Source organism: Megalopta genalis, chromosome 5, assembly GCF_051020955.1.
Source record: "Megalopta genalis isolate 19385.01 chromosome 5, iyMegGena1_principal, whole genome shotgun sequence".
Classification (NCBI taxonomy): domain Eukaryota; kingdom Metazoa; phylum Arthropoda; class Insecta; order Hymenoptera; family Halictidae; genus Megalopta; species Megalopta genalis.
This window is the reverse complement of record NC_135017.1, coordinates 17209743-17234191: the sequence shown is the minus strand read 5'-3', so window position 1 is coordinate 17234191 and position 24449 is coordinate 17209743. Positions and strand designations below refer to the sequence as shown.

General features: G+C 51.3%; 2 protein-coding genes across 13 annotated transcripts in view; one reads left to right on the top strand and one right to left on the bottom strand.

Moving 5' to 3' along the window:
* LOC117227521 (uncharacterized) overlaps positions 1-23864 on the top strand; it is a 68815-nt gene extending 44951 nt beyond the window's left edge. For 2 of the 9 annotated variants that reach the window (XR_013033380.1, XR_013033383.1), the window contains 2 exons: positions 2557-2690; positions 11854-11994. Coding sequence is in view for 3 of the 9 variants with exons in the window: in XM_076521794.1 (XP_076377909.1) it covers positions 11854-12049 (196 nt within the window). In the remaining 6 variants the exon portion in view is untranslated. Of the gene's footprint in view, positions 1-2556; positions 2691-6859; positions 9336-11853 lie in introns of those variants that run through there. The other 7 variants (XR_013033379.1, XR_013033378.1, XM_076521794.1 and 4 more) reach the window with 7 other exon arrangements.
* Positions 1-24449, bottom strand: part of Btk29A (tyrosine-protein kinase Btk29A) — a 157149-nt gene that overhangs the window by 46386 nt on the left and 86314 nt on the right. Inside the window, exon 1 of one of the 4 annotated variants that reach the window (XM_033482800.2) lies at positions 341-1132. The exons of the other annotated variants lie outside the window; for them this stretch is intronic. Within the exon in view, the coding sequence (XP_033338691.1) occupies positions 341-440 (100 nt within the window). The 5' untranslated portion in view covers positions 441-1132. Of the gene's footprint in view, positions 1-340; positions 1133-24449 lie in introns of those variants that run through there. 4 annotated transcript variants of the gene reach the window in all.

The following is a 24449-nucleotide window of genomic DNA, read 5'->3' as shown; positions in this document are numbered from 1 at the left end:
CGGAGAATTCGTACGAATTACCGAAGAAGTCGCGAGTCCGACCGCTCTTACGAAAAGAAATCGAATCGGCCACGGTCCAATTAACGCGTCTACGTAATTAGAGGAACTCCGAGTTACGTTCCAGTATGTTGCACGGAGCTCGACAACGTTGATAATAACGTTGCATCCTCCCGACTCCGCGCGCAGCGTTCTCGACGCGAACGCGTCGCGTCTCGGCTTTTCAAGCCGCGAACGATCGTCGAAGAATTCTCGCATTATCTCGAATCGCGTGCTCGCGGACACGGTGTCGAGCACGAACACCGCGATCCCAGCCACCGTAATAAGCCAGAATTTAACCTACCGGAATTCGCGTGTCCATGTCCAGCGGTGCTGTTCGTCGCCGAATGGACAGCGTTCGTCGCAGCGTTCGCGACGTGCTTCAGCGCGCTTATCACCATCATGTCTTCTATCACAATTGAATCACCGATATCACAGGACGTTGGACGGATCGTTCAGTGCATCGATCGCGGTCTCCGAACTATCCGAACATCGTCGTCGCGAACGTGCCACTCTGATCTGCTCTCTCGGAACGAGTCGCGACACGGCCAGCTTACATTTTGAAATTCGCTCGACGATCGGAGACCGACGATACGACCGACGGATCCCACTGACCACAGTCGCCGAACAATCTCGGCGATAGAGAAAATCGAAACGCACAGAGTATCGCAAGATAGATCCCCACAAGACAATTCACTGCGTCCACAATCCTCTCGACGGCGGCAGCCGGAATCGCTATTGTTCGGCGTCTTCTCCTTCCGAAATCGGACGATCACCGGAAATTTACCGATCGTCCAGAGATCGAGGTGGCCATGAAAGGCGATCGTTGGAGCCAGCTGATCGACGGCTGCGAGCCGCGCGCGGAAACTCGCCTCGGGAGAATATCAACGGACGGAGGAGGCGTGTGTTGTTCGGATCGAGGAATCCGCGATTTTCTCCGCTGGATCTTCGATCCCGGTTGGTCGTGACGCGGCACGAAACAGAACGGAATTGAACGAAACGAAACGAAACGAAACGAAACGGAACGGAACGGAACGATACGGAACGCTCGCGACTGTCGTCTAGGCACGACTAAGTAGTTGGCAGCGCGTAGATCGCGAAAGGCAGTCGGCAACCGGTCGGCCAGCCTGTTGGCCAGGTTTGTGCCCCTCTTCTGCTTCTTCCTCGGCCTTCTTCGGAGTTTCACCTTCACGGAAGTGTTGGCTCCCGCGTGCGAGCGAGCGAGCGAGCGAACCGAGCCGAGTCGGACGGAGCTGAACGACGCTGAGCGTGTAGGTGTCGGACACCGACGGATCCACTCTATTTCTTCGCTAGAGGGGGATGACCTGGAGCGTTACGCCTATGGCTTCGCGATCATCGGACTGCCAGGCGAGCTGGCCCAACTACGTACAGCGACCTAGATCGAATCCGAAGAACCGCGGTGCTTTCCGGGAACCATCGCGGCGATGAGAAATTTGATTCTAGATAGAGAAACGCGGACGCGAAGGTCATCTTTCGAAATTTATTCGTGGGAAACAGAATCGGTGATTCGAAACAGCGTAATCGGGCAGACAAATATGTTTCCCCGAGTCGTTCTCGTTAAATTCCTAACGGGTTCTCGTTCAGGCTTCGGTCATTCGCTGGCAAATATAATAAAATCTCGCGGCAAATATAATAAAATTTCGACATTTTCAATTTCCGTCGATCCGCGCGCAGCGATCGTTCAACCGCGTCGGAGATTCTAAATGAATTTCAACAGTTTCGTGGAAGCTCGGGGCGCGGGATTTCGCGTTCCGCGACTTCGTCGAAAGTCGCGCGGATGCTCTGAAACTTGTGCACGCGTCGAAATTATTTTGCGAAACTGCGAGAGGCACACGGGACGCCAGACGAACCACCTCTCTAACAGGGCTAATTGCTTGGCGCGCAATTAGACGAGCGAAGAGTTCCGGATAGATACTTACGAAAACGGGGTATTTCCTTTTCGAGCGTGTACGCGCGGGCAAGGGGGGAGGCTGTGGAGAAAAAACCTCGACGAAAATCGCGACGGAAACCGTAACGCTGGAATTTTGCGTTAATTAGGCGTCGCGCGGCTTATAAGGTTAGCCACCGCCGGGATCCGTTCGAATTCCGTAATCGGCTCGGGCCATTGCTTTCGATCCCAACCACGCTTCTTTTATTTCTACCGGGTGCGAGAATTCGTTTCTTTCGACGCCTCGAGTGCCGAGAAATATCGAAGCCCGTCGAATCGACGAAACGGGAACCGGAAAGTGAAAAATTGCCGTAGAAAATATCAAATGCGCGACCGACGCGTTAAACAAGAATCGACTCTTGCCTCAAAATCGAAGAACGGAAGTAAATCTAGACACGCGAGAAATGAAAATTGTGTCTCTTTCTGCCAGGGAAGCGACGAAAGCCCGTGAAAGTCCGTCCGGTCGATCCCAGCTGCGACGAAAATAAAACGCGACGGAATTGGTTAGAGCCGGATCACGGGCTCGAAGATTTCGGAGTTTATATCGCGAGTTTCCCGTTTGCCGTTTCCAGGTAAATTGCTCGCTGTCGATCGCCACGGGGACACATAGGCGGCGGCGCGACGTCCAACGGAGAGGCCCGAGAGTGTACCTGTCGTCGACCTAATAAGATACCTGTTCCGCTGCGAGCCACGCTCCGGTCAAACGGTACGTCGAATCAAGTTTCACGCACACGCCGGCCGACCGTAAAGGCAAACACTTTGCTGGTCGGGGCCAATCAGGCTCATCAAGGATTTGTAACGTTGTCCGGGACTCGGCCAGCCTCTGTTACCAACTCGGTGTAACAATAACTTTGACGTGGAGCTGTAGCCACGGCGACGGTGCACCGGGAACATTGTTCCTTCGGCCAGAGAGCCGCTTTGACACGGGCCAAAACGAATTATGTAAACCGGCCGGATCCCCAAAATTTCCAACTGCGAAGGCTGCGGGAATACCTCGTCGACAATCAGGGCCCTTCCGCGACGGCCAATTCGGCCAATTACGGAAGTCGATGACACCGGGAATCGCCGATCGAGTCCTACCTGCTCGTCGAATAAGCTAACTACCGTTTCTACGAATATTTTAACAGCTCCATCGCCGCTCCGGTGACGGGACAACGTAATTTCGTACTCAATTTTTCTTGGAAACCGTTGGATAAATCAGAGTCGATCAAAAAGGTTCGAGAGTTCTCGCATCGCGAAACGTGTCGATCCGATTTTCCACGATTTTTATGGGCATCGCTGCGTCGGTCGACGCGTTAAAAACTAGACCGAACTCGCGGTTCCGCTGCGACAGGATTTAATTTACCGAAATCGAGTGGTCCGAAAATATTTATCAAAAGGTCAACGGTGGAAAAACCGGCCGAGGGTGTCTCCGCGCCTCCGATCTTCCGTCGGGCAACGCGTCAAATTTTCCCACGACGTACATATCGACCGTACTTTGCATGGACGGGCAATCGTTCCCGTCTTTTACCGCCGATCGTAAACTCGATATTGTTATTAGGAATAAGCCACAAAAACGGGAAAGCTATTCGATGCTTAATCAAACCGAGAGGGTTCCTCTGCCTCTAGAACTTTCCTAGATCTGTCGCGATTGGACGGCCCCGGTGTCCCCACTCCGAGGCTCGAACCGCATTGGCGGCGCCGTCAAAGTGGTCGCACTTGAAAATTCAATAGTCTTTTCAAGTTTTCCGAGCACGAACCGACGCGAATTGCTTCGTCCGTATGAATCGACGCTCGATTTCTCTTATTGCTCGGTAATCCGCGATACTGTGCGCGCTGTGTCGTGTCCGTGCCCCCGTGTCGGCGATAAAGAACACGTGGAACATAGTGCTCGAGCCGGGCGAGAACAGCGGCGGACACATTCCGCGTAAAAATTCTGGCCGGATTCGATCGGAATCGGACGCGTTCTCTCCCTCGATAAATCGCGAACGCGCTCGCTCGGTCCCCGATCGCCGCGAAACTGCGAATCTTTTGGAATTCTTCCACCTCCGAGAAGTTCAACGCTTTCGATTTCTTCGTCGTCCGCGCGTCGTCCCAGTTTAATTAGTTTAAACGGCGACGAGAACACCCTCCCGTGCAACTCGAAACTTCGCCATCGGCGCGTAAACTCTAGTCTCGTTCCCTCGTATCGCTTACTCTAACGTTTCGACTCGGTGCGCCAGCGATTTCAATTAAACGAGATTCCGACGAACGGACGATCTCTCCAACGGAACGACGAATTAAAAATATCATTCGCCGAAAAATCTCTCGCGAGAAAGCTCGGCGCGCTTGCTTTCCGAAGTTCGTTCTTCTCTACGGCCGCCTCCGCCGTAAATTCGATCTTCGCGAAGAAAAATTAGCGGAAGATCGATGGACCAATTATCCGATTTTCCAGGACTACAGCGGACCTCGGCGAAGTTGCCGGGGAGCGGCGTGGGTGGGGAATAATGCGATACGGCAGCGAGGCATGCGGCGCAAATGGAATTATGAGCTACGGGCGCCCTCGGGCGTTGAACTTCGGTTCGTAAAAGCGTTCGGGAAACTTTTCGAAAACGATTAGACCCGAGAATTCTTCCTCCGCGTATATTACCCGCGATAAAAACTCCCTTAACGATCGTCGGCCACGCAATTCTTTCTATTATCGCGACCGTTCGGCCGCGACGTCCCCGCGGCGGATCCTCCAACTTCCTTGGTTTGTCTCGAAATCCGTGAACTCTCCGCGACGTATATATTTTCGACGTTTTCTTTATCGTCGATCTTTTCGAGCGTCATCAATTCGCGTTCCCTTTTCAAAATAACAAGGAAGCGCCTTCGACTTGCAGAGGGCCGGCAAACAAAGAGTCCGGGGTCCATTTTCTGTCATCGAACTCGAAGAACCGTGTTCGGAGTCCGCGCAGATTTTCCGTTAGAAGCTACGTAGATTTTTACGTTATCGGAGAAAAGACCGTGACCAAAGGTCCACGCGAATTCTAGTCGGTAACTATCGTGGACCGTGAGTCGAACCTAAGCGCGAGGTAACAGCCTTTCAAGGAAGATTGGCTACGCCTTCGAATCTTTCTGCCTTTGTGCGGGGAAACTCCGGCAGACCCTCTTTGTTTTCTCATGGCCGGGTAGCTTTTATCCTGCTCGGCGCTTATCGATACGATTCTTGAATATTTCCTTTGAAAACGGATGCGCGTCGCTCGCTCGGAACCCGATGAATACTCGCGTGCTCTCCGCTCCGCTCCTCGCCGCTTCGCTGTTCTCCGCTCAGCTCCGGTTCCGCATGAATTTCATGAGGCTGACGGGGCGACGCTTTCGTGTAACGTTTTCGTCCGGGGATTATGATCTCGGGGCACGAACGGTCTCCGGCCCGGCCCGGCCCGTGTTTCCTCGCTTTTCGATCTCCTCGACGAATGAGACCCGGTCTGTCCGCGTTTCCGCCTCTAAACGCGACACTCGCCGCGCTTCGTTCGAGTTTAAGATACGCGTGTCACCGCCGAGTTTTTTTCTTTCGCATTCTGAACAGTAGCCGACGGAATTCCACGCGTTCCCCGCGTTCGTTCGAGCCGTCGGAATCGAAGATATTAAATGCTGCCGCATTTCTCGGATCGACGCCGAAGCCGCCGAGAAGCAGCGAATTCGATTACTCGACCGATATCGAAATTAGTAGGACGCTTTCGCGGAGAGTCATCGATACTTTGGGCTCTCCTTTGTTGCTTTTTCTCGCCGCGGAAAGTCGAGCACCGCTCGCGCAACTCTACGAGTTGCTTGAAATCGCGACATGCCAGATTTTCCTCGGAATTTATCTTCAACGCGCGCGACAGTCCCGTCGATAGGTTTGCCGTGTAAGAAATATCTTGGACGAAGAAAAGATCCGACAAAATGGCTTTCGAGTTCTCGGTGCCCGTCTCTCGGCCCTTCCCGGTGGAACCGACATCGACACTCGACGATCGCGTCGAATGGAAGTTCCAAGGCTGCCGGGAAAATGGCCGGCGACGTTTCTCAGACCGACTCATCGAGGACGGTCTCGTGAACTCAGCACTTTGAGAGCACCACCTATCTTCTCCGCTCTCATCAACGTCCAATTAACCGTGCCGAGGTCGTACGGTGACCGGCGACCTCGGCGAAGGCGAGAGAGGTTCGGCCGAACGTCTCCCTCTCCCGTTCGAGAACTTTTCCTTCTTCGGGAAAACGTCTTCGTTCGGGAAATTGCTATACCGGTGTCTCGCGAATTAAGTCGACGGCCAATCGAGCGACCGATTCATCCCCGTCCAGCGAAACGTTCCGCGATCCTCGGACAGACGGATAAATTCGTTTCTCTCGAGAACAATTCCCGCGAGTGAAATCGACGGAACCCTGAAGACGAGGGTGCCGGTTTCATTCGATTCAACAGATCAAAAGTTTGTTCCGCGCTCGAAGATTATTCCGATTACGACAACTTCAGCGTCGGCTCTGATTTCGGTAAATTAACCCTTTGCACTCGAGCGGCGAGTCTGAGGCGCCACTAAAAATTGTTACACCATTTTTCATGGAATAATTGTAACAGTACCCGATTTGTTGTATTTAAAGAACTGTTAAAATTGCAATTATTGTACTTGCCAATAGGCACAATTTCGGATGCATAAATTGCACTGAATCATATAAAACGAAAATACTGCAGATCAGAAAACATCTTTTGGATTTCGAATTGAAATAGCTCCGACTGCAAAGGGTTAATTATCGTTGGACCTGTAATATAGAAACATCAACGTTTTCCACAGCAATTTGACAGAAACGAACGGAGAGAGCTCGCGCAAGGTCCGACGTTGTTCTCGGTAAGAAAAAGTAGAACTGGGTTTCGAAGGAGCCTAACTCGATCCCGTAATCTGGTTCCAGGACATATCCGGTCGACCGTGTCCTCGGCGGCTCTTCTTCCGGTCGTTTCCGGCGGAAGAGCGTTCCTCGAGGGGACAAAAGGACATTGATTTCGGATCAGGAGAGATTCGTTCGCCCGATTCCGCGGCGCAGGAGAAACGCAACAATGGACCAGATCCTCTTCTCTCTCTCTCTGTTCTCTCCTCTCCTCTCTCTCTCCGCTCCACCCTTTGTCGGAGTCAATCGACTTTTTTGTTCCGGCCGCGGTCTTTGCATTCCGGATCGCGCGGAACTGGTATCGTGCTTTTTGCCGGCGCGGCGCGGTGTTTGCTTCGCATTTTTTTTCAGTCGAAACGACGCGCCGATTCCGCTCGAGCGATCGGCGGACCGAAAATTCTCGCTCCCGTCGTTCGGCCGCGTTCAACGAGAACTCGATTCGCCGGAATTAATCGCGTTCGCCGCATCTTTTATTCGTCGACCGGCGCGCGCGCGCGCGCGTTAACAACGCTGTAACGCGATCCGCTTTATCGTTTATTAGAGTCGACGCTTGTGCACGGCGGACCGTGGGCAGAAAATTTGCAGCCGAATTCGACCGTCCCGTTGTGTCTGCCGTTGACAGCGCGATCGCGTCGCGCGCTCGATCGAAAAGAAAAAGAACCGTGGAAATCCGTCGCAGCGGCTCGCTGTGCGGGTTTCCGGATCGAGGTAACCCGCTCGAATCGAGCGACTCGGTAATTCCGGTCCCTCCGCGTGCATTAGGCTGAATTAGATCATTCTGTCGGCAGTTCGGAAGATGTACTTAAGGAGATATCGCTCGCGGGTGCAATCACAGATCGCGGAGCGATCCAGGCGAATATTTCACTCGGTTTAATTGAAATTCAAAGATGCCACTCTCGGAGGGTGACGAAGGGAGATCGAGGGAGATCGAGGGCGGAGAGCGACGGAAAGGGGGGCGACGCGCGCGGGGAGTAAATCGAGGAATATTTCCGCGGGAGCGGTGGCCGATGGAACGCCCGGCTCGACTCGGCTCGTACCGGCGCGGCGCGTTTCGACTCGGCGCAGCGGAAGCGGAATAATGCATCGTCAACGTCCAATTAAATTTGCCGACTGTTTCTTCCTCTCGCACGGCGAATCGGAGGATTCGAAGCGCCGCAGGAAATAGTCCGCGGAGTTTTCGGCGACGCTTGCCCGCGGTTCTCTCTCTCCGGACGAGTTTCGCGCGCCGTGTTCGCGGATCCTGTGTTTCCAGGAATGCATTCCATCCTCCGCCATCCAGTCGTCGGACATGTATTTAAACGCTCCGAGAGAGCAGACGGGAATTAATTACTTCGACAACGAAGGAAACAAGGGGGTGGAAAATTAATGCCTTGCAACGGCGCGCCGGGAAATTCGTTTCGACGCCGGTGTTTTCCGATGCTTCGAGATATCCAGCGTCCATCCGCGTTCGATCCGTTTCGATTTCGAAACGTCGAGAAAGTCCAGCTAATTTTCCGTCCCGTCTCTACCGTTCCGTAAAATTCCGTCGAGTTCGCAATTTAAACGCGATTCGGATTCGCGGTGTAGCGAACCCTGCCAGGTCGCTCAAAGATAAGTACATAGAGACGCGTTGGAGAGATTTTCGACGGCTCTTTCGTTGGCCGCGTCTCCAACGGCCGAACAATGTCGGCGTCGGCGTCGGCGCCGGCGTCGGATTGGCTCTGGATTCGTCGGAGCCGTCGCAGGATTTTTGGAACCGGTCCAAACTTCCGGCCGCCTCTGTAGAATTTTAATTACGCCGTGAGAAACGACAACAAAAGCGGCCGGCGTGCCCGGTACACGCGGTTTGCCCTTTTTCTCGCTCGCTCGTTCGCACGCTCGCACGCTTCCGAAAACCCCCTTCGGCTTGGAACACCGCTATTCTATTCTACCGCCAAATAGGACATCCGCGACGAGTCTGCTGCTCTCGGTGGTTTCCCCCCTTTTTTTTCTTTCCTCTAACCCTTTTCCTTTTTTCCACGGCGCTCGCTCTAGGTGGCCGCTATCGCGGCGCTTGGAATTAGCGCGATTTATTCAAATCTGGACGCCTTTAATCGGCCCGATCCTCCGCTCGGTGTCCACCGGTTCGAGAGCCAGCGATTTTTGCTGCGACGGGACAACGATTTCCGCGATATTTCGCGCATGAATTTGTTTATCGCTCGTATTTCATCTTTATACTAGATATAAATATATTATGGGCTCGAGCCCACTGGACTGCATTTTCTGGAGAAAAAAAGCACCAGAACGTCGTTGAAAGAATTTCGACGAATGGTTCGCGGCGAAAAATGTAGTTTCGTCGACACGGTGTTAGTCAGCAGTTGCGATATCCAGGGGCGGCGGACGCGGACGGTTTCATAGCTAGGGTTCGCGAACTACTTTACCTCGATAGGGGGGCGAAGTGGTAGTCCTCGCGACAAACAATGTACTCTCTTGCTCGCACGTCGCGGGGCTCGTTTAATAAAAATTGCTTGGCCAGCAGAAACCTCGGTCTAGTAGAGTAGAGTCTCTCCGAGGCGGTCGAAGGGTTATTAAAAACAAACGAATCAGCGGATCCGTTTTCCACGCTAATAAACTTCAGGTATTCCACGAGTATATCGACGTTTTATAAATCGCCCTATCGCTCTATCGCGTTGCCCCGGCTCTCTTCCCCCGGGGGGGGGGGGGGGGGGTAAGAAGCGTCATTTCGAGAAAGGCCGGTCAAGAGAGATTGGAGCAACGTTCGACTTTCGCGACGCCCGGTTTCCTCCTCGTTTTTCGAACGCGAAAAGAAGTTGAAAGCTGCGAAGCACGGAATTGCACTTTTAATCCGGCCGCGTGTCAGAAAACTGTCCTCGCGAGTTCCGAAAATTCTCGAGACAGCCCGGCCAAAGAGGAGAGTCGAGATTTTCGGTAAGAAACGGTCGGCGCACGGTAAACACCGCGGAGCTGCTAAGTTTCTTCTCGTCGACGCGGAGCTCCGACAGCTTTCGGGGCCAACATCCATCGGAGACTTTAGTGCGCCGAGGAGAAGTTTCTCCGCAAATTGACTTCGCGTTCGATAAGCGCGTCGATACCTTGGCCCGGCCGCGTTCGCGTAGGCGTTGTTCCTTGACCCGCGAGCGAAAAGAAAAGAAAATCGCTGGCTTTGTTCCTCGCGCGCGGTGGAGACCGTCGGTCGGAGCCGAACAGGAGAAACGAGGCAATCGGCTGCGAACAGGAACGACGTGGCGTCGTCCATATCACGGTTCAATTTTCGCAGAGAGAGAAAGAGAGAGATTTTCCAGTTTCGCGAGCGAAACTCGCGTTAAAGAGGCTCGATAAATTACCGCGGCAGGTGTTCCGGGCGTTCGGAGACGAATTTCTAGGTAGCCCGAAACAACGCGCGCGGAACGGGAAAAGACGGGTCTTTTTCTTCGCCGGAAATCGCACCCGAGGCAGCAGCAAAGAAGTATCCGGCGATCGCTTATCGATGCCTGCAATTTTTCAAGCTTCGCATTCGTCGAGAACCGAATTTTTCAACTTTTCAATAGCGCGAGCTGCCGACTCCTCGGACCGGTCGACGAACGAAGCTTCCGAAGCTTCGCGCTTTCGATTCTCCGAGCTCCCTTCGGCACCCCGAGCTCCCAATTCTTCGAATCCGGGTGACAACGTTTTCGCGAGCAAAGCGAAAGCCGGCCGTTCGCTTGGACGATCGACGACAAGGATTTTTAGACCAATGCCGGCGGTCCGTCCGAAACTTTGATTCGCGAGCAGAAGAAGATAGAATAACGCGGCCTATTCACCGGAAAGTTTGGCCAGAATTTACAACTGCGCCGACGAGTTGGGCTCGCAGAGTAAACGCCGCGGCAGCGTGTACCGTCGAACGAACGTTTCGCGACGCGTCCTCCGCGAAGTAACTTCTCTGTTGCGAGTACACGTAACGCACGGAAGAGACTAACGAAGCCCTTAAGCATATCGGAACGCGACGGTAACAGCAGAAGCAGCAGGAGCAGCTGCATCGCTGGCAAAAGCGAGGCCAGAAGCGGGTCCAAAAGCGAGAGCAAAAGCGGGAGCATTGTAAGCAGGCGTCTCGGCCTCGGAGACGTTGTTCCTCGAGTTCCCCGGTGATCATTAGCAAACAATTTATCGTATCGCACGGCGAAGATCGGTGGAAAGCCCCGACGAGAATCGATATTCAATTACGGAGCATCGCGGCCGCGGCTTCGCTCCGCTTCGCTCTGCTCTGCTCCGCTCCGCTCGCCTCGGTTCGGGCTCGGCTCGGCTCGGCACCGCGCGACGGCGAAACCACGATAAGATGCGACCGAGAATCCGCTTTCGAGATAGAAATATCGACACACGGCTGGAAAATGAGCTGGCGGCCGCGGAATGCGAGAGAGGCAACGTTCTGTGTCCTCCCTGATATTCGAACGGCGCGGGGTCGGCGTAACGGGCCGCAGAAACCCCGCCCCTCATTGTTTATACTTCCGAAAAGCCCGACCGATGCGGACCGCCGCGATTGTTCCGCCAAAATCGAGTGCAGTCGAACGGCATTTTAATCACCGGCACAACGCTGTCTGCTCTAACGCGATAAACTTACCGAATGAAAGCCCGGCCCGATAGAAACTTCCCAAATAGAAATTGTTCCGCGCTATCGTCCGACCGAGTCGCCGATGTCCCAGCACGGCGACCAACGAATAAATGCTCTCGAACCGGGTACAGTAACGTCTCCCTAACCCACGCTCAGATTCGGCACAAAAATGGAGAATTTGGAAAGAGGAGATGCGATTATTCGCGCCTTGCGGTTCGTTTTTATAATTACGAATCGTGTCGAGAACTATAAAAACAAGCTGCAAATGCTCGACACAATCGCATCTCCTCTTCCCAAATTGTCCGTTTCTGTGGACAATCCGAGCGTCGATTAGAGAGACATTGCTGTACTCTCGCGGATCATTAGATTTCCCGGTCGCGAAAGACCGTTCAAACGATCGAAGAAAGAACAAAGTTTTTCTTTCAATTAACGCACTGAAATGTTTACTTTGCAGAAGAACCTGGAGAAGACTTCTTGGTATCTACGGACCGTCGACGTCGATCCTCGGACCACCTAACGAAGCAACAACGTCGACGCAAGTTCACCCGAGTCTTAGGATCCGCAAGAACAATCGACGTCCGTCCTCCGTCAGCAACCTAAAAGCGGTCGCCGAGCTCGTCGAGCACCGAAGACCGATAGTTCCCCCGTGAAACGAGCAACCCTTCTAAACGGTGCACACGCGGTTTACGTATCAGAGACGTCGTTCGATTAACATTAGATTGCACTTGGCGAGAGCGTCGGTCCAGGTAGACCGAGGTTCGTTTCATCCAGGCCGCGTGTATCGCCGAGCCTCGGGTTTAGGAATTTACGATTAAGCCCGTTGTCGAGTCGAATCGAATCGAATCGAATCGAATCGCGGCCCGTCGAAAACGCTATAACCGCGTGCCTCGGGTCTAATCGATAGTTCTTGTTTGGATTTAACGTGCCGCCCTTCCACCTTTTTACCCTTCCTCCCCGCCCCGTCCGACCGCGCAAACGAACCCCGGTGTTTGGCCGTTAGTTTATTTATTCGGCCGCGCTCGAACCACTTTCTCGTTCGCGGCTAATTCGCGACTCCGTAAATCGAGATCTATTAATTTTCGTCGGCGTCTTCTCGTCGCCGAGGTCTCTCTCTCTCTCTCTCTGCTTTCGTTTGCCAAAATCTCGGCACAATTTTCGGAGAAGAAAACTCCCAGAATTGCTGCTCGGAAATAGTTGAGGAAGAGGACCAGTCTCGTTCGTACATTCGTGTTAATAAATAAATTCGCGCTCGCGTTCTTCAACGCGGAACTCGTAGATTCGCTTCTCGTTTAGAGCTTCGTTCTTTCGGGAAGGGAACGTTGCAAGCGGACGCAAAGGAGCGAGGATCGAGCGCAGCCGAACGATCGCTAGATATTAAGACGAATTAATTGTCCATCGCAGCAACGAGCCGATGTAAACTATTATAGAAAGCAACGCAATCGCGAATTGAATTGCTCCTATAAATTATTTGTCTCGCGCGGCTGTAAGAACGCTCCGCGAACGCGTAGAATCGGGATCGTCGATTAATCGATGATTCGAGTGTTCTTTAATTAGAAAATTCTCTTCCGCTGTACTCGGGGAGCAGTGGATACAGCCAGAGAAACGAGCGATGCGTCGCGGGCGGCGCTAATTAGCGGCCGATCATTAACAAAACACGGTAACCGTGGAACCGATGCGGTGGCTTATCATTATTAATTATCGTCCGTCAACGACGGATCCCGGCTCCCTTTTTTTTCTGCCCGATAACGCCGAAACAGTAAACAAAAGGGACGATAAAAAAGCGCATCAAAGAATCCGGTTTACGGTGGATAATTCCTCGGGTAAGAACCGCGATCGATAATCGATCGTTGCCGGCAATAATGGTAGCGGGGCACGCCGATCTATATTGTCGTTAATCACCCGCTAATTAACGGCACGGTAATTGCTCGCGAGGCGTCTCGCTCGTGCACGCGCGCTCGCGAGCGTTCGCGAGCTCATCTGGCGCGGAATTAAAAATTCGAAAAGAACGGACAAACCGAGCGCGAAGTCGAATTACAAAGAAATTGTTTTACGACGATTATTCCGGCGGTCCCGCGAACGACGCGACACCGTGATCAGGAACTAATTACTTGAGGCTAACGAGCGCGAGCGTCCTCGTTAATTATACAGGTGTCGTTAATTATTGCCGCGCGCGCGCGCGCTCGTTAACATTGTTGCGTTATCGAAAAGAAACAGGACGGACCAGGGAAGAAACATTTTACGTGGAAACGCGTCGATTTGCAACCGGTGGCGAAACGTTGCGTAATTCTGCTCGATGATCGACGACGGTTTCGCGAAACACAGACGGTGTTTCGGTCGACGATCGGGTCGGTCGACGGCCGACGGCCGACGAGAGATCTGGCAATTTTCTGAAGCGGACAACGCACAGTTTTTTTTGTTACGCTCGAGCAGTCGTTTCCGCGCGTTCTCTGTAATCGCTAGCTCGAATTAAATATTCCGCAGCTTTTCGTTTCGTTTCGTTTCGTTTCGAAACCGCGGACGCGTTCGAATCCGGAAAAATTAGTTAAAAATCCGTGACGGAAGGTTCGCGCGGCGCGTTCGTTTAATTAATCTATGAACGCGTTCGTTAAAAAATACACCGGAGAAATTAATTAAAACCGGAGGGGGACAGAATGAGATGAAACGAACGTGTGGCGGCCGACTAATGAGCCGAGCGAAATTATTAATATAATGTACTCTAGCCGTGAAACGAATAAAGATAATTAATCGTAGCAAAGAAGATAAATCGGGCAGCGAAGCGATGACCGAACGTCTGAAATTGATAATCGATCTCGTCGATTTCTACCTCGGTTAGAGCGTAACGAAATAGAGATCGACGGGAAAAACGGAACGGGAGCCCGGCCCGGTTACAGCGCAGAGAGAGACAGAGAGAGAGAGAGAACGGTCACAAAGGAAATTGAAGTGGAAAGTGTTTCGCTTAAAATCCTGTAATGAAAACGTCATCCATTGAATTCCAACGCGGCGGCAGCAGCGCGTCGGCTGCATTATCGACAAATCGAATCTTATTTATTATTCGAACGACGTCGATCCCATAGCGAATTTCGTCCGACTATCGGGCTTCGGTGATCTAATCTCGAACGGCCTCGTTAGCGCGAACAGTTTTTTCCGCCGGTGTCGCTGTCAAAGGAATCCCGATCCGCGCGCGGAAAAAAAGCGACGAACGTCGATCCACCGAATTTGCAGAAGGGTTGATCAGCGCGACGCGGAGAAACGGTTTACCAAAAAACTGCAAACACGTTTTTCCCCCGTGCTTCTCTCCTCGCGCCGAGACATTTTTCATCCCGAATTTTGCTCTCGACCTCGAATATTTCCCTTCGCGCCCGGGTCTCGTCGAATTGCCGATCTACAGCAATGTCTCTTATGTTGTATCGATTGTTCGAGGCTTGCAGCTCGTTTTTATATAATTATAATATTCGTGACTATAAAAATGAACCGCATGGATCGGACAATCGTATCTACTCTTTCTAAATTGTCCATTTTTGAGCGTCGCGATCCGAGCGTCGATTAGAGAGACATCGTTGTACAGCTTGCCGCGCGTATGCTTCACCCGTTAAACGATCGACCGATACGGGAGAAGGACGAGCGCACCTTGGCGTCGCGAACACCAATTTGCGAGCAAGAAATTTCTTCGAGTTCGTTACAGCTAAGCAGATCCATGAAACTAGGACCAGGATTAAGTATCGCCGCTGCCACCTCTCGCGGCAAACTTTGAAAAATCCCTCGGGCATTTCCCGTCGAGACGAGAAGCTCCCCCATTCGACGTCATTCTCGCGGACACGTCCGCTTAATAAGTCCGGCGATACTTGCTCCGACATCGAGCGTCCTCGATTTCATAAAACTCGATACGCGACTCGAGGAAAGATTTCTTTTAATTGCGTCGTCTCTCGATCGAAGGACGCCTCGCGATCTTCCGAGAGTCGGTTCAACGATACACAGTAATGTCTCCCTGATCGACGCTCGAATTGTCCACTCGGATTGTCCACAAAGATGGACAATTTGTGAAGAAGAGATACGATTGTTCGAGCCTCCTCTTCCCAAATTGTCTATTTTTAGTGCTGTCAAAATTTGGGCGACGATTAGGGAGATATTACCGTACTCGGGCGTACTCGAGCTCTTTTCTCCAGAGTTCTTAGAGCCCGCCGGTGCTCCCGGGGCATCGTTGCCTGTGCCAGGGTCAGAGCATCGATCCCGCAGGATTAAGCCGGCAAAGTAGTCGGGAGAGCGACGAGCGGCAAAGCGCGCAGTGGATGGAACGAATGGGAAAAGGAGGAGGTGGTTGGCGGAGGGCGTGGGTGGTCGGGGGAGTTCGGGGGATGGCCGGAGGAAAAGCAAGGTGTTGCCATGACTGGCATTACATTCGCTAATGGGCGGAGAGTGGCATGCCTGGTCCGGGCCAAGTTGTCGAGTACCTACTGCTTCGCGAACTAGCAAGAGCAAGAGCAAGAGCAAGAGCGAGAGCAAGAGAGAGCAGGGGCACGGGCACGAACGTACACACGATCATTAACCCCAATTACGTAGTGCGCACGACGGGTCCGAGTACCACGCTTCGGTCATAATGAGCTATTTGTGTGGCTCGTACGCGAAGAGAGACCAGACCGAGTGAGAGTCGATGATGGCCGTGTGCACGCGTGCGCGAGTGCGCGAGTCCTGCACCCTCTCTCTGTGCGCATTCCGCGCCTCGCACCCTGCGCCCTGCACCGAGAGCGCGACAACGATGCGCGCATCTCTTGCCTCGAGCCGGAGCTGCTTCTTCCGAGTCTTCGGAGCGCAGCTACACGCTTTTGCAAATTCTCGGATAACGACGCGGCATCTTCGCTCAAAGGTCGCGGTCGCGACCGTAAATTGGCTCGTCGTTTGCGCAAAGATCGATCGGAAGGAATCCCATGAAAAATGCTTCGCACCGCTCTCTCTCTCTCTCTCCCTCTCTCTCCCATTGGAACTTTTACGACCGTGGGGCCGGTATAAAATAGGGTGTTTCAGAGCGTAAAGTTTAGGCTTTCTTCGAGACACAAGGGACGAAGCACCTCGTGCAAAAATTCGAAGAACGTCGAACATCGACGTTCGCTCGCGCCGTCGTTGCAACCGCAGGTTCTTCTCAAAAAAGAAAGAGAAGATGGCGGTCGAAGCTGAGGGACGCGAATCTGGTTGGAGCACAGGCTGTTTAGAGTAGAGATTTGGGTGGCCGTTTCGAACAGAGCCGCAGAGCCTGATCGAGCAGGGAGCGCGAGAATAATGTCAGCGTACAATCACAGGCTACCGGAAACGTCGAGTTCGAGATATCGAAGAGAAACGAATAATTCCTTGCTACTATTACAAAGCTCTCCATATACGCAGCAACTTGTTCTTTTCAACCGCGTCTCCGTCGTTAAATGCCGACGCGCCTCGTAGACAGATTTCCGGTTGTCCCCGGTTTCTCGGACGGCGAACAATGTTTCTCCTTCGATCGGGAGATCGGGTCCTCGACGAGCAGAGACGAGGAGCTCGCTTATTCCTTTATCCCGCGGAATAAACATCGAATAAATAACGACAAGCTCTTCAGGGCCGGGTCGAAGGCTTCTCCGTTCCTCCGCTCGGACGACCGAGCGAAGCGGGAGACGGCGATTCCGTCGCGTGAAAAACGAGACTCTCGATCGATAATCCGGCGTGTCTCGAGTACGGGACCGATCAAGAATGCGCGCGGACTTCTTAACGACGACGGACGAGAATGGACGGGAGTGGACAGAGCGCGACGGAATCGATAATGTCTTTATCAGGCGGCGACGAGAGGCGCGAGACGAGGGACGACCGTGCGGAGACCGGTTCCCCGTTGCCGAGCCTCGAGCCATCGGGCTCGAAATCGTTGGGCGGCCGTGATCGCGAGAATCGCCGATCCATCGGTCGCCTTTTAATCGATTCTTTGCCCGGCCGTTTCGTCGACGCGTTTCGCTCCGGGTTTAGAGCTTCTAGACGGTCGCGAATCGAATTACAGTAATGTCTCCCTAATCGACGCTGAGATTGTCCGCTCGGATTGTCTATAAAGATGGACGATTTGAGAAGAGGAGATACGATTGTTCGAGCCTTGCGACTCGTTTCTATAATTGTTGGAAATCGGTAACTATAGAAACGAGTCGTTTTATGCAGAATCTGAGCGTCGATTAGGGAGACATTACTGTAATCGGTCTCGGTCCTCGGCCAAGTTTACGAATGAAATTATCTTCGAGCCAATCGGAACGAACCCCGTTCGGGACTCGATCGACTTACTTGTTCCCGGTCCGACGAGCCGCGATGCCGCATTGTACTCACCTGTAACAGAAAAATAACGAAATTTTTTAACAACTTCTCGCGAAACCGCGAACGCGATTACGAGTCAACAATTATATCGGTCAATTTCGAGGACGACGTTCGTCTCCCGCGTGCGGCGAAATGCCGCGTTTTCCTATTAGAAACGCAATTTTCTCTTTAAAATAGTTCCGCCGGCCGGCGAGAAGCATCGCGGACACCTTTCTTCGTTCCATCTCTTTTCGCAGCTCCGCGCCGCGTTTCCGTCGGAATTGCAGTCGAGACGCGCCGGCAGAAAAATCCGAGAATTTCACGGGCGTTGGGAGAACGGCGCGCGCGTTACAAGATTCGTCGCGGAAAGCGTTGCACGGCGACGCGCGGTCAAATTAGAGCCGCGTTTCGCTGGAAACCGTGGAAACCGTAAAACCGCGGCTGCAGCGGAGCCCGGGTCTTATCGCCGGGAACGTTTTACGATTTCAACGGAACGTCAGCTTCCGATATGGACGCGCGCGAGCTACGATCGAACGCGCGCGGCGCGAGTATCTGTAATCTTCGCGTTCGCGTCGCCGGAAACCGGCCAATAATCTCCTAATCTCCTTCGAGACCGTCCAGTTGGCTGCTTTTCTATCGACGGCCGCTTCGACGCCGCGTCGAAAACATTTTCCAACCGGAAAGAGTTAATCGGTCCGGTCGCAAAATCGATCGCTTCGCCCTCCGAAGTCGTCTTCCTCGCGCAGCCGTTTCAGCCGCGAGGATTAATTTTCGGTGTAGGACGCGAATCGCGGAGAGCGCCATTACGTCGGAATTAAACGTAATTTTCTCGTTAGTCGGTCGGACCGTTCGTTTGGAAAAGAAAGTCCCACCAGAATTTACTCTCGTCGCTTCTCGTCGCAAGTAGGACACCGTCGCCGACCCCGACGCGGCGGCTGCCGCCGGTTTTCCCGTAGCAATTGTCTCCGGATTCGTGCTATTAAGTTTCAACGGATTTTCAACGACCGATCGAAAGTAGCATAAGCGAACGACGGTTCGTTGCTGTCGTCGCGACGGAAGGTTTTCATCGGAGCTGCGACGAACAAAGGAGGAACGAGCGATCGGAAGCAGCAGCCCGTATCGGGATTACGGGTTCTTGGCGAAACGATCGCGCGCAACCATACCGGGAATGTATCACTACGTTATTAACAGGATCGGACCGACGCGTGTCCCCGAGCGTTAAATATTAACCGCGTTTTCCGACGCTCGTCGATGGGACGATGCCAGCATATCGCCGCCGGGATAGCGCGCGCGATCGGGATCGCGACTCTGTTTTCGATGCGGCGATCCGCCGGATCGCGTATTCCAGATGCTCGTGAATCTATCACGAGGATATCAGGGCTCGGGTTTGCCTCGGAAGGGAGATCGTGGTACACCGTGATTTCCTTCGGTCCGATAACCGGAAAGCAAACCGACGGAAACTCTCGTCTTGAATTATTCGGGACGGACCAGCTCCCCGAGCTGCGCCGCGAAACCTTCGAGAATTATCCGGCGCATCGACGAATCGCGAATTTAGACGATTTCTGTTTGTTATTATTCTTATATTCGGTCGAAGAATATCCTCGGAATATTTTCCGAAGATGAGCATCGTCATAGCCCATCGAGAACATAGCTTAAAGCGCATTCGAATTTCCCCTTAAATCCGCAGGATTTTTCATTTTTGTCATGGTTGAGGCTTTCCTAATTTTTCAAAGTGTTCTCGCTATTGTCATCCAACACACTTTAGGACATGTGAAAGTAGACACTTCCAGTTATCATTTAAGCACATGTGCATCATCATGACTCATCGAAAACATAGCTTAAAGCGCATTCGAACTTCTCCTTCCATCGCAGGATTATTCTTGATTCTTCATTTTCGGCATGCTTCAGGCTCTTCTAATTTTCCAAAGTGTTCTCGCGATTGTCATCTAATCCACTTTAGGACGTGTTAAACCAGACACTTCTAGCTTTCATTTAAGCACAAATGCATCGTCATAGCCCATCGGGAACATAGTTTAAAGCGCATTCGAATTTCCCTTTCCATTCGCAGGATTCTTCATTTTCGTCATGGTTCAGGCTTTCCTAACTTTTCAAAGGGTTATCGCGATTACCATCTCATATACTTTAGGGCATGTTAAAGTAGACACTTCCAGCTTTCATTTAAGCACGTGTGCATCGTCATAGCTCATCGGGAACATAGCTTAAAATGCATTCGAACTTTCGTTTGCCGTTATTCTTATTTTCGGTCGAAGAATATCCTCGGAATATTTTCCGAACGCTTCCTAAGCTTTCGGAAGACTGTGGTCGCGCACGAGGGACCTCGTCGAGAACGATAAACAATTTATCGAGTTTAAATTCTTCCCGTTGTCTTCTACTCGCGTCTGATACGCTCGTTAAACCGTGCCAGCACAAAGAAAACGCGCGTTCGCGTTCGAGGTATCCGTTCGCGTGCTCCGAAGAATCGAGAATGTAATCGAAAAAAAGCCCGCACGTTTTTCATACAGGTGCCGCGCGCGCCGGCGCTCGCGAAGCTGAAAAGCTTTGAAAATGTCCGGCTTTCCGGGTCACAAAAATGCCTGCCGAAACGTTGAATGAACGCGAGCGTCCTCGGCGCGGTTCGAAACCAAAATCTAGCGGCGGATGAAGAAAATTAGGGCAGAAATTCCGGGCGCCCCGATGCGCCATTAAAGCGGAGAATTCGAACGAACGTCTCTCGGCGCGCTAGCCTTACGCTGAAATTTATTCAACCGTTCGCTCTCCGGTAATTAAATTCTTGCCGGCGGAGGCGCGAGACAGCGGCAAAGAATTGCTCCTCCTCCGGTACACACAGCGCGCCGGTATGTGTCGCGGCCGAAATAATGGGGTTAAGCGTTCCGAAGTTAACGTTCTTAATAAAAAAAAAAAAAAAAAAATCAAACGACCGGTTGAAAATCCGGGCATCGAAACGCTTCGAAATCGAACGTTTTCTCGCTGAAAAATAATCGCGAAGCTGGAAACCGCCGCCGCTGCCGCATTTTTTTTTTCTGGCCGGTAAATCCGCGAACGATCGCCGAGCTCTCCGCGTTATTTTCGGTGGAATTTGCGCGGATCGGGATTCTTTCGGCGGTATCGCGAATCGGGCCGGCTCTATAAAGCGGCCTCGCACGCGGACCAGGCTATTTGTTCGGATCGGACAGAGCCGCGTCATCGAATTAACCGGGAATCGGACGATAAAAGGCTTATCTGGGATCGCGAATTAAATCAGATTAACGAGGGTCGCGCGCGGTATCGGGAGACATTACGATCAATCCGTGGCTCGATTAAATCGAATCGGCTAGACATCCATTACCGGTCGGAACAGGGGCGGACGATTCGTCTCGATAGCTCGGAGCCGATAGAAAGCCGGCGAGAAAGGAGAGACTGAGAGAGAGAGAGAGAGGAAGCGAGAGATAGAGAGAGGGAGACGCGGAGGATCGGGAACGCGCCCTTCGATCGGGATCGTATTAAAATTACCTCCTCCGTCGAAGATCCTTCCTGCGATTTCGCGGGGCGGAAAAGGGAGTCGCAAGGAGGGGAGAAGAGGGAGACGGAATCGGCTCTGACCCAGTTCCTCCAGTTTCATTTGCGAATTAAAGAGACGGTCGCTCGCCGGCCCAGGCCCGATGCACACCGATGCAATCCTCGGCGCGCGAAAGATCGCGGCGCGGCTCGGCTCCGCGCGGCGTTAGCATGATTGGATCGAGTGTATCGCTCCGCCCGGCTCGTCGATCCAAACGAATCGCTTCATTTATTATTTTGGCCCACCACTATCATGGTTTGTTCGCAATCCGGCTCGCAATTTTCTCGATGGTTTTAAGGAAATTGAACGTTCCTCTTCCCGATACCGACCGCGACTCGCGAAGAGCTGCGACCCTTCGGCCGAAACTAAGTCGGAGAGTCTTGCACGATTCTTGCCCCGTTTCGCGGGGAACTTCCTGGACAACCAAGCGACGGATGTTACTTCCAATTTTTTCCCTCGGATCCCGCTGCACGCGATCCTGCGAACAGTAGAATGTCGGTGCTGTCGCGATCCGGATATACTCTTCTCTTTCGCTATCTCCGCAACTTTTCCACGATCGTAGAATGTTGTTGCAATTTTTTTTTCGCAGCGAGTCCGACTTCCAGCTATCGTTTAAGCACATGTGCATCGTCATAGTCCATCGGGAACATAGTTTAAAGCGCATTCGAACTTCTCCTTCCATTCGCAGGATTTTTCTCGATTTTTCACTTTCGTCGTGGTTCAGGCTTTCGTAATTTTTCAAAGTGTTCTTGCGATTGTCGTTTAATATGCTTTAGGACATGTTAAAGTAGACACTTCTAGCTTTCATTTAAGCACATGTGCATCATTATAGCCCTTCGGCAACATAACTTAAAATGCATTCGAATTTTCCCTTGCATTCGCAGGATTTTTCTCTTGTTGCAATTTTTTTCACAGCGAGTCTGTCGCTCGTTCGATTCCAACAAAATGTGATTCGTATCGTAATTTCGTAGCCTTTCGATAATATCTCGCGCGCAGGAGATCGGACCGGCCACGGTCGGACGGAGACGGAACGTCCCGCATTTTTAATGCACCGGTCGAGATTTAATCGCCGATGGACAACACACACGTTCGTTGAAAAATTCAACGAAAAACCGACCGTGGTTGGAAAACGAGCGAGCTGTAAATCGCTTCATAAATCGTTCTCTCGAGTAGAATGTCCGTATGATATCTCGGACGCAGGGGATTAGAACTGCCATAGAACAGACTCGGAGCTAATGCCCGCTTAAAGCAGCGAGGATATATCGTCTTCTTTTCGTAAACGTACAGGGCAAGATAAATGGTCACGCGTTTCTTCGTCTACATGGTTAGCAAGCCTGTAAGAAACGTTAATTTTCTTGCTTTGTCAAGAGGTTGACGGCGGCGCAACTTTTTCTGCTCCTCCGCGTGCAGCTATTCGTTGAATTCGTAATGGAGATAAATGTTCTTCGCGGCTAGACCGTACTTTATCGCAAGTTCTGCGACAACGATTATCGATCGTTGAACGCTGCAATTTCGATCGCATACTATAGTAAGATCGATCGTTTTCTAAGAAGCTTCGAAACATTTGAAAATTAATACAACGCGATCGCGAAGTCCAGAAAAATTCATAACACGGATAGTATCATATTAGGAAATATTGCTGCAAGTTCTCGATGAAATGAAATCTACGCTTTCGAGAATTCTGTTTTAACGTTGTTACGACGCGTTATCGGAAGACGATTCGGGGAATTTTGCGGTCGTTTTCCCAAGCGGTAGATCACAGAATATCCTGGCCGCAGAGGATTAGGTCCGGCATATATCAGACACGAGACGTTCGATTGTTCCCGACAAATGTCTACACGATGGATGAACACGGTGCCGCAATCGATCGATTCGATGCGATGTTAAGTGCGTTGTAACGACGATACCTAGCAGGAAAATTCGAATTTCGGTGAACATGGATTTCCACGCTGCATCGTCGTCGGACTATTATAATGATATTCATTTATCATATGCATATTTAATTTTTACGTGTATATATTTTCATCTACCTACCTATTCATCTTCCAACCAACCTACCATATGACAAATTAGACACTTCCAGCTTTCATTTAAGCACAAATGCATCGTCATAGCCCATCGGGAACATTGCGCAAAGTGCATTCGAATTTCCCCTTCCATTCGCAGGTTTTTTCATTTTCGTCATGGTTCAGTCTTTCCTAATTTTTCAAAGGGTTATCGCGATTGTCATCTAACATACTTTAGGACGTGTTAAACTAGACACTTCCAGCTATCGTTTCAGCACATGTGCATCATCATAGCCCATCGGGAACATAGTATAAAATGCATTCGAATTTCCCCTTCCATTCGCAGTGTTCTTCTCGATTTTTCATTTTTGTCACGATTCCGGTGCTTTTAATATTTCCATGCGTTCCCGATATTACACATAATCTAATTTGCCATATCGTAAAGTAATAATTTCTATCTTTCTGTTTAGGACAGATGCACGACGACTTTCTTCATACTTCTTCTACGTTACTCCACGACATCGTTTCTTCATCGCTGCGGTAGTAAAGCAATGATTTTATTGTACCATGCTTGTATTGTACCATATGTGAAAATAAAAATATATTTAAACTTAATCCAAACGTCTTCTCATTTATACATTTCTCAAAACCTTTTATCCCTATCCCTATCGCTACCCCGACGCAATCCTTTACGTATCTCGACGACCGTTTTATCTGACTTTCCATTGACTTAAACTACTTGCTAATTGTATCAGGAGAACATGATACTCCTCGAAGAGGTATCTCGAAATTCTTCGTCTGGCTTGTGATTGACTTGTACTACTGAAATTTCGACAAAACGAAATACCTCCTCCTATATCATGTGCTCCTGATACAAATTTTCGAAATTTTCCGACAAATTTCTGAAAATTTTCGGGAAAAGTAGTACGAGTCAACGTCGGGCCAGACATTCGAAAGAATACCTCCTCGCACATCATGTGCTCCTGATACAAAATCCGAAATTTTTCAGAAAATTTCCGAAATTCTATGTCTGGCCTGACGTTGACTTGTACTGCTTTTTCCGAAATTTGTATCAGGAGCATATAATATGCGAGGAGGTATTCTTTCGAATGTCTGGCCTGACGTTGACTCGTACTACTTTTCCCGAAAATTTTCAGAAATATTCCGGAAAATTTCGAAAATTTCTATCAGGAGCACATG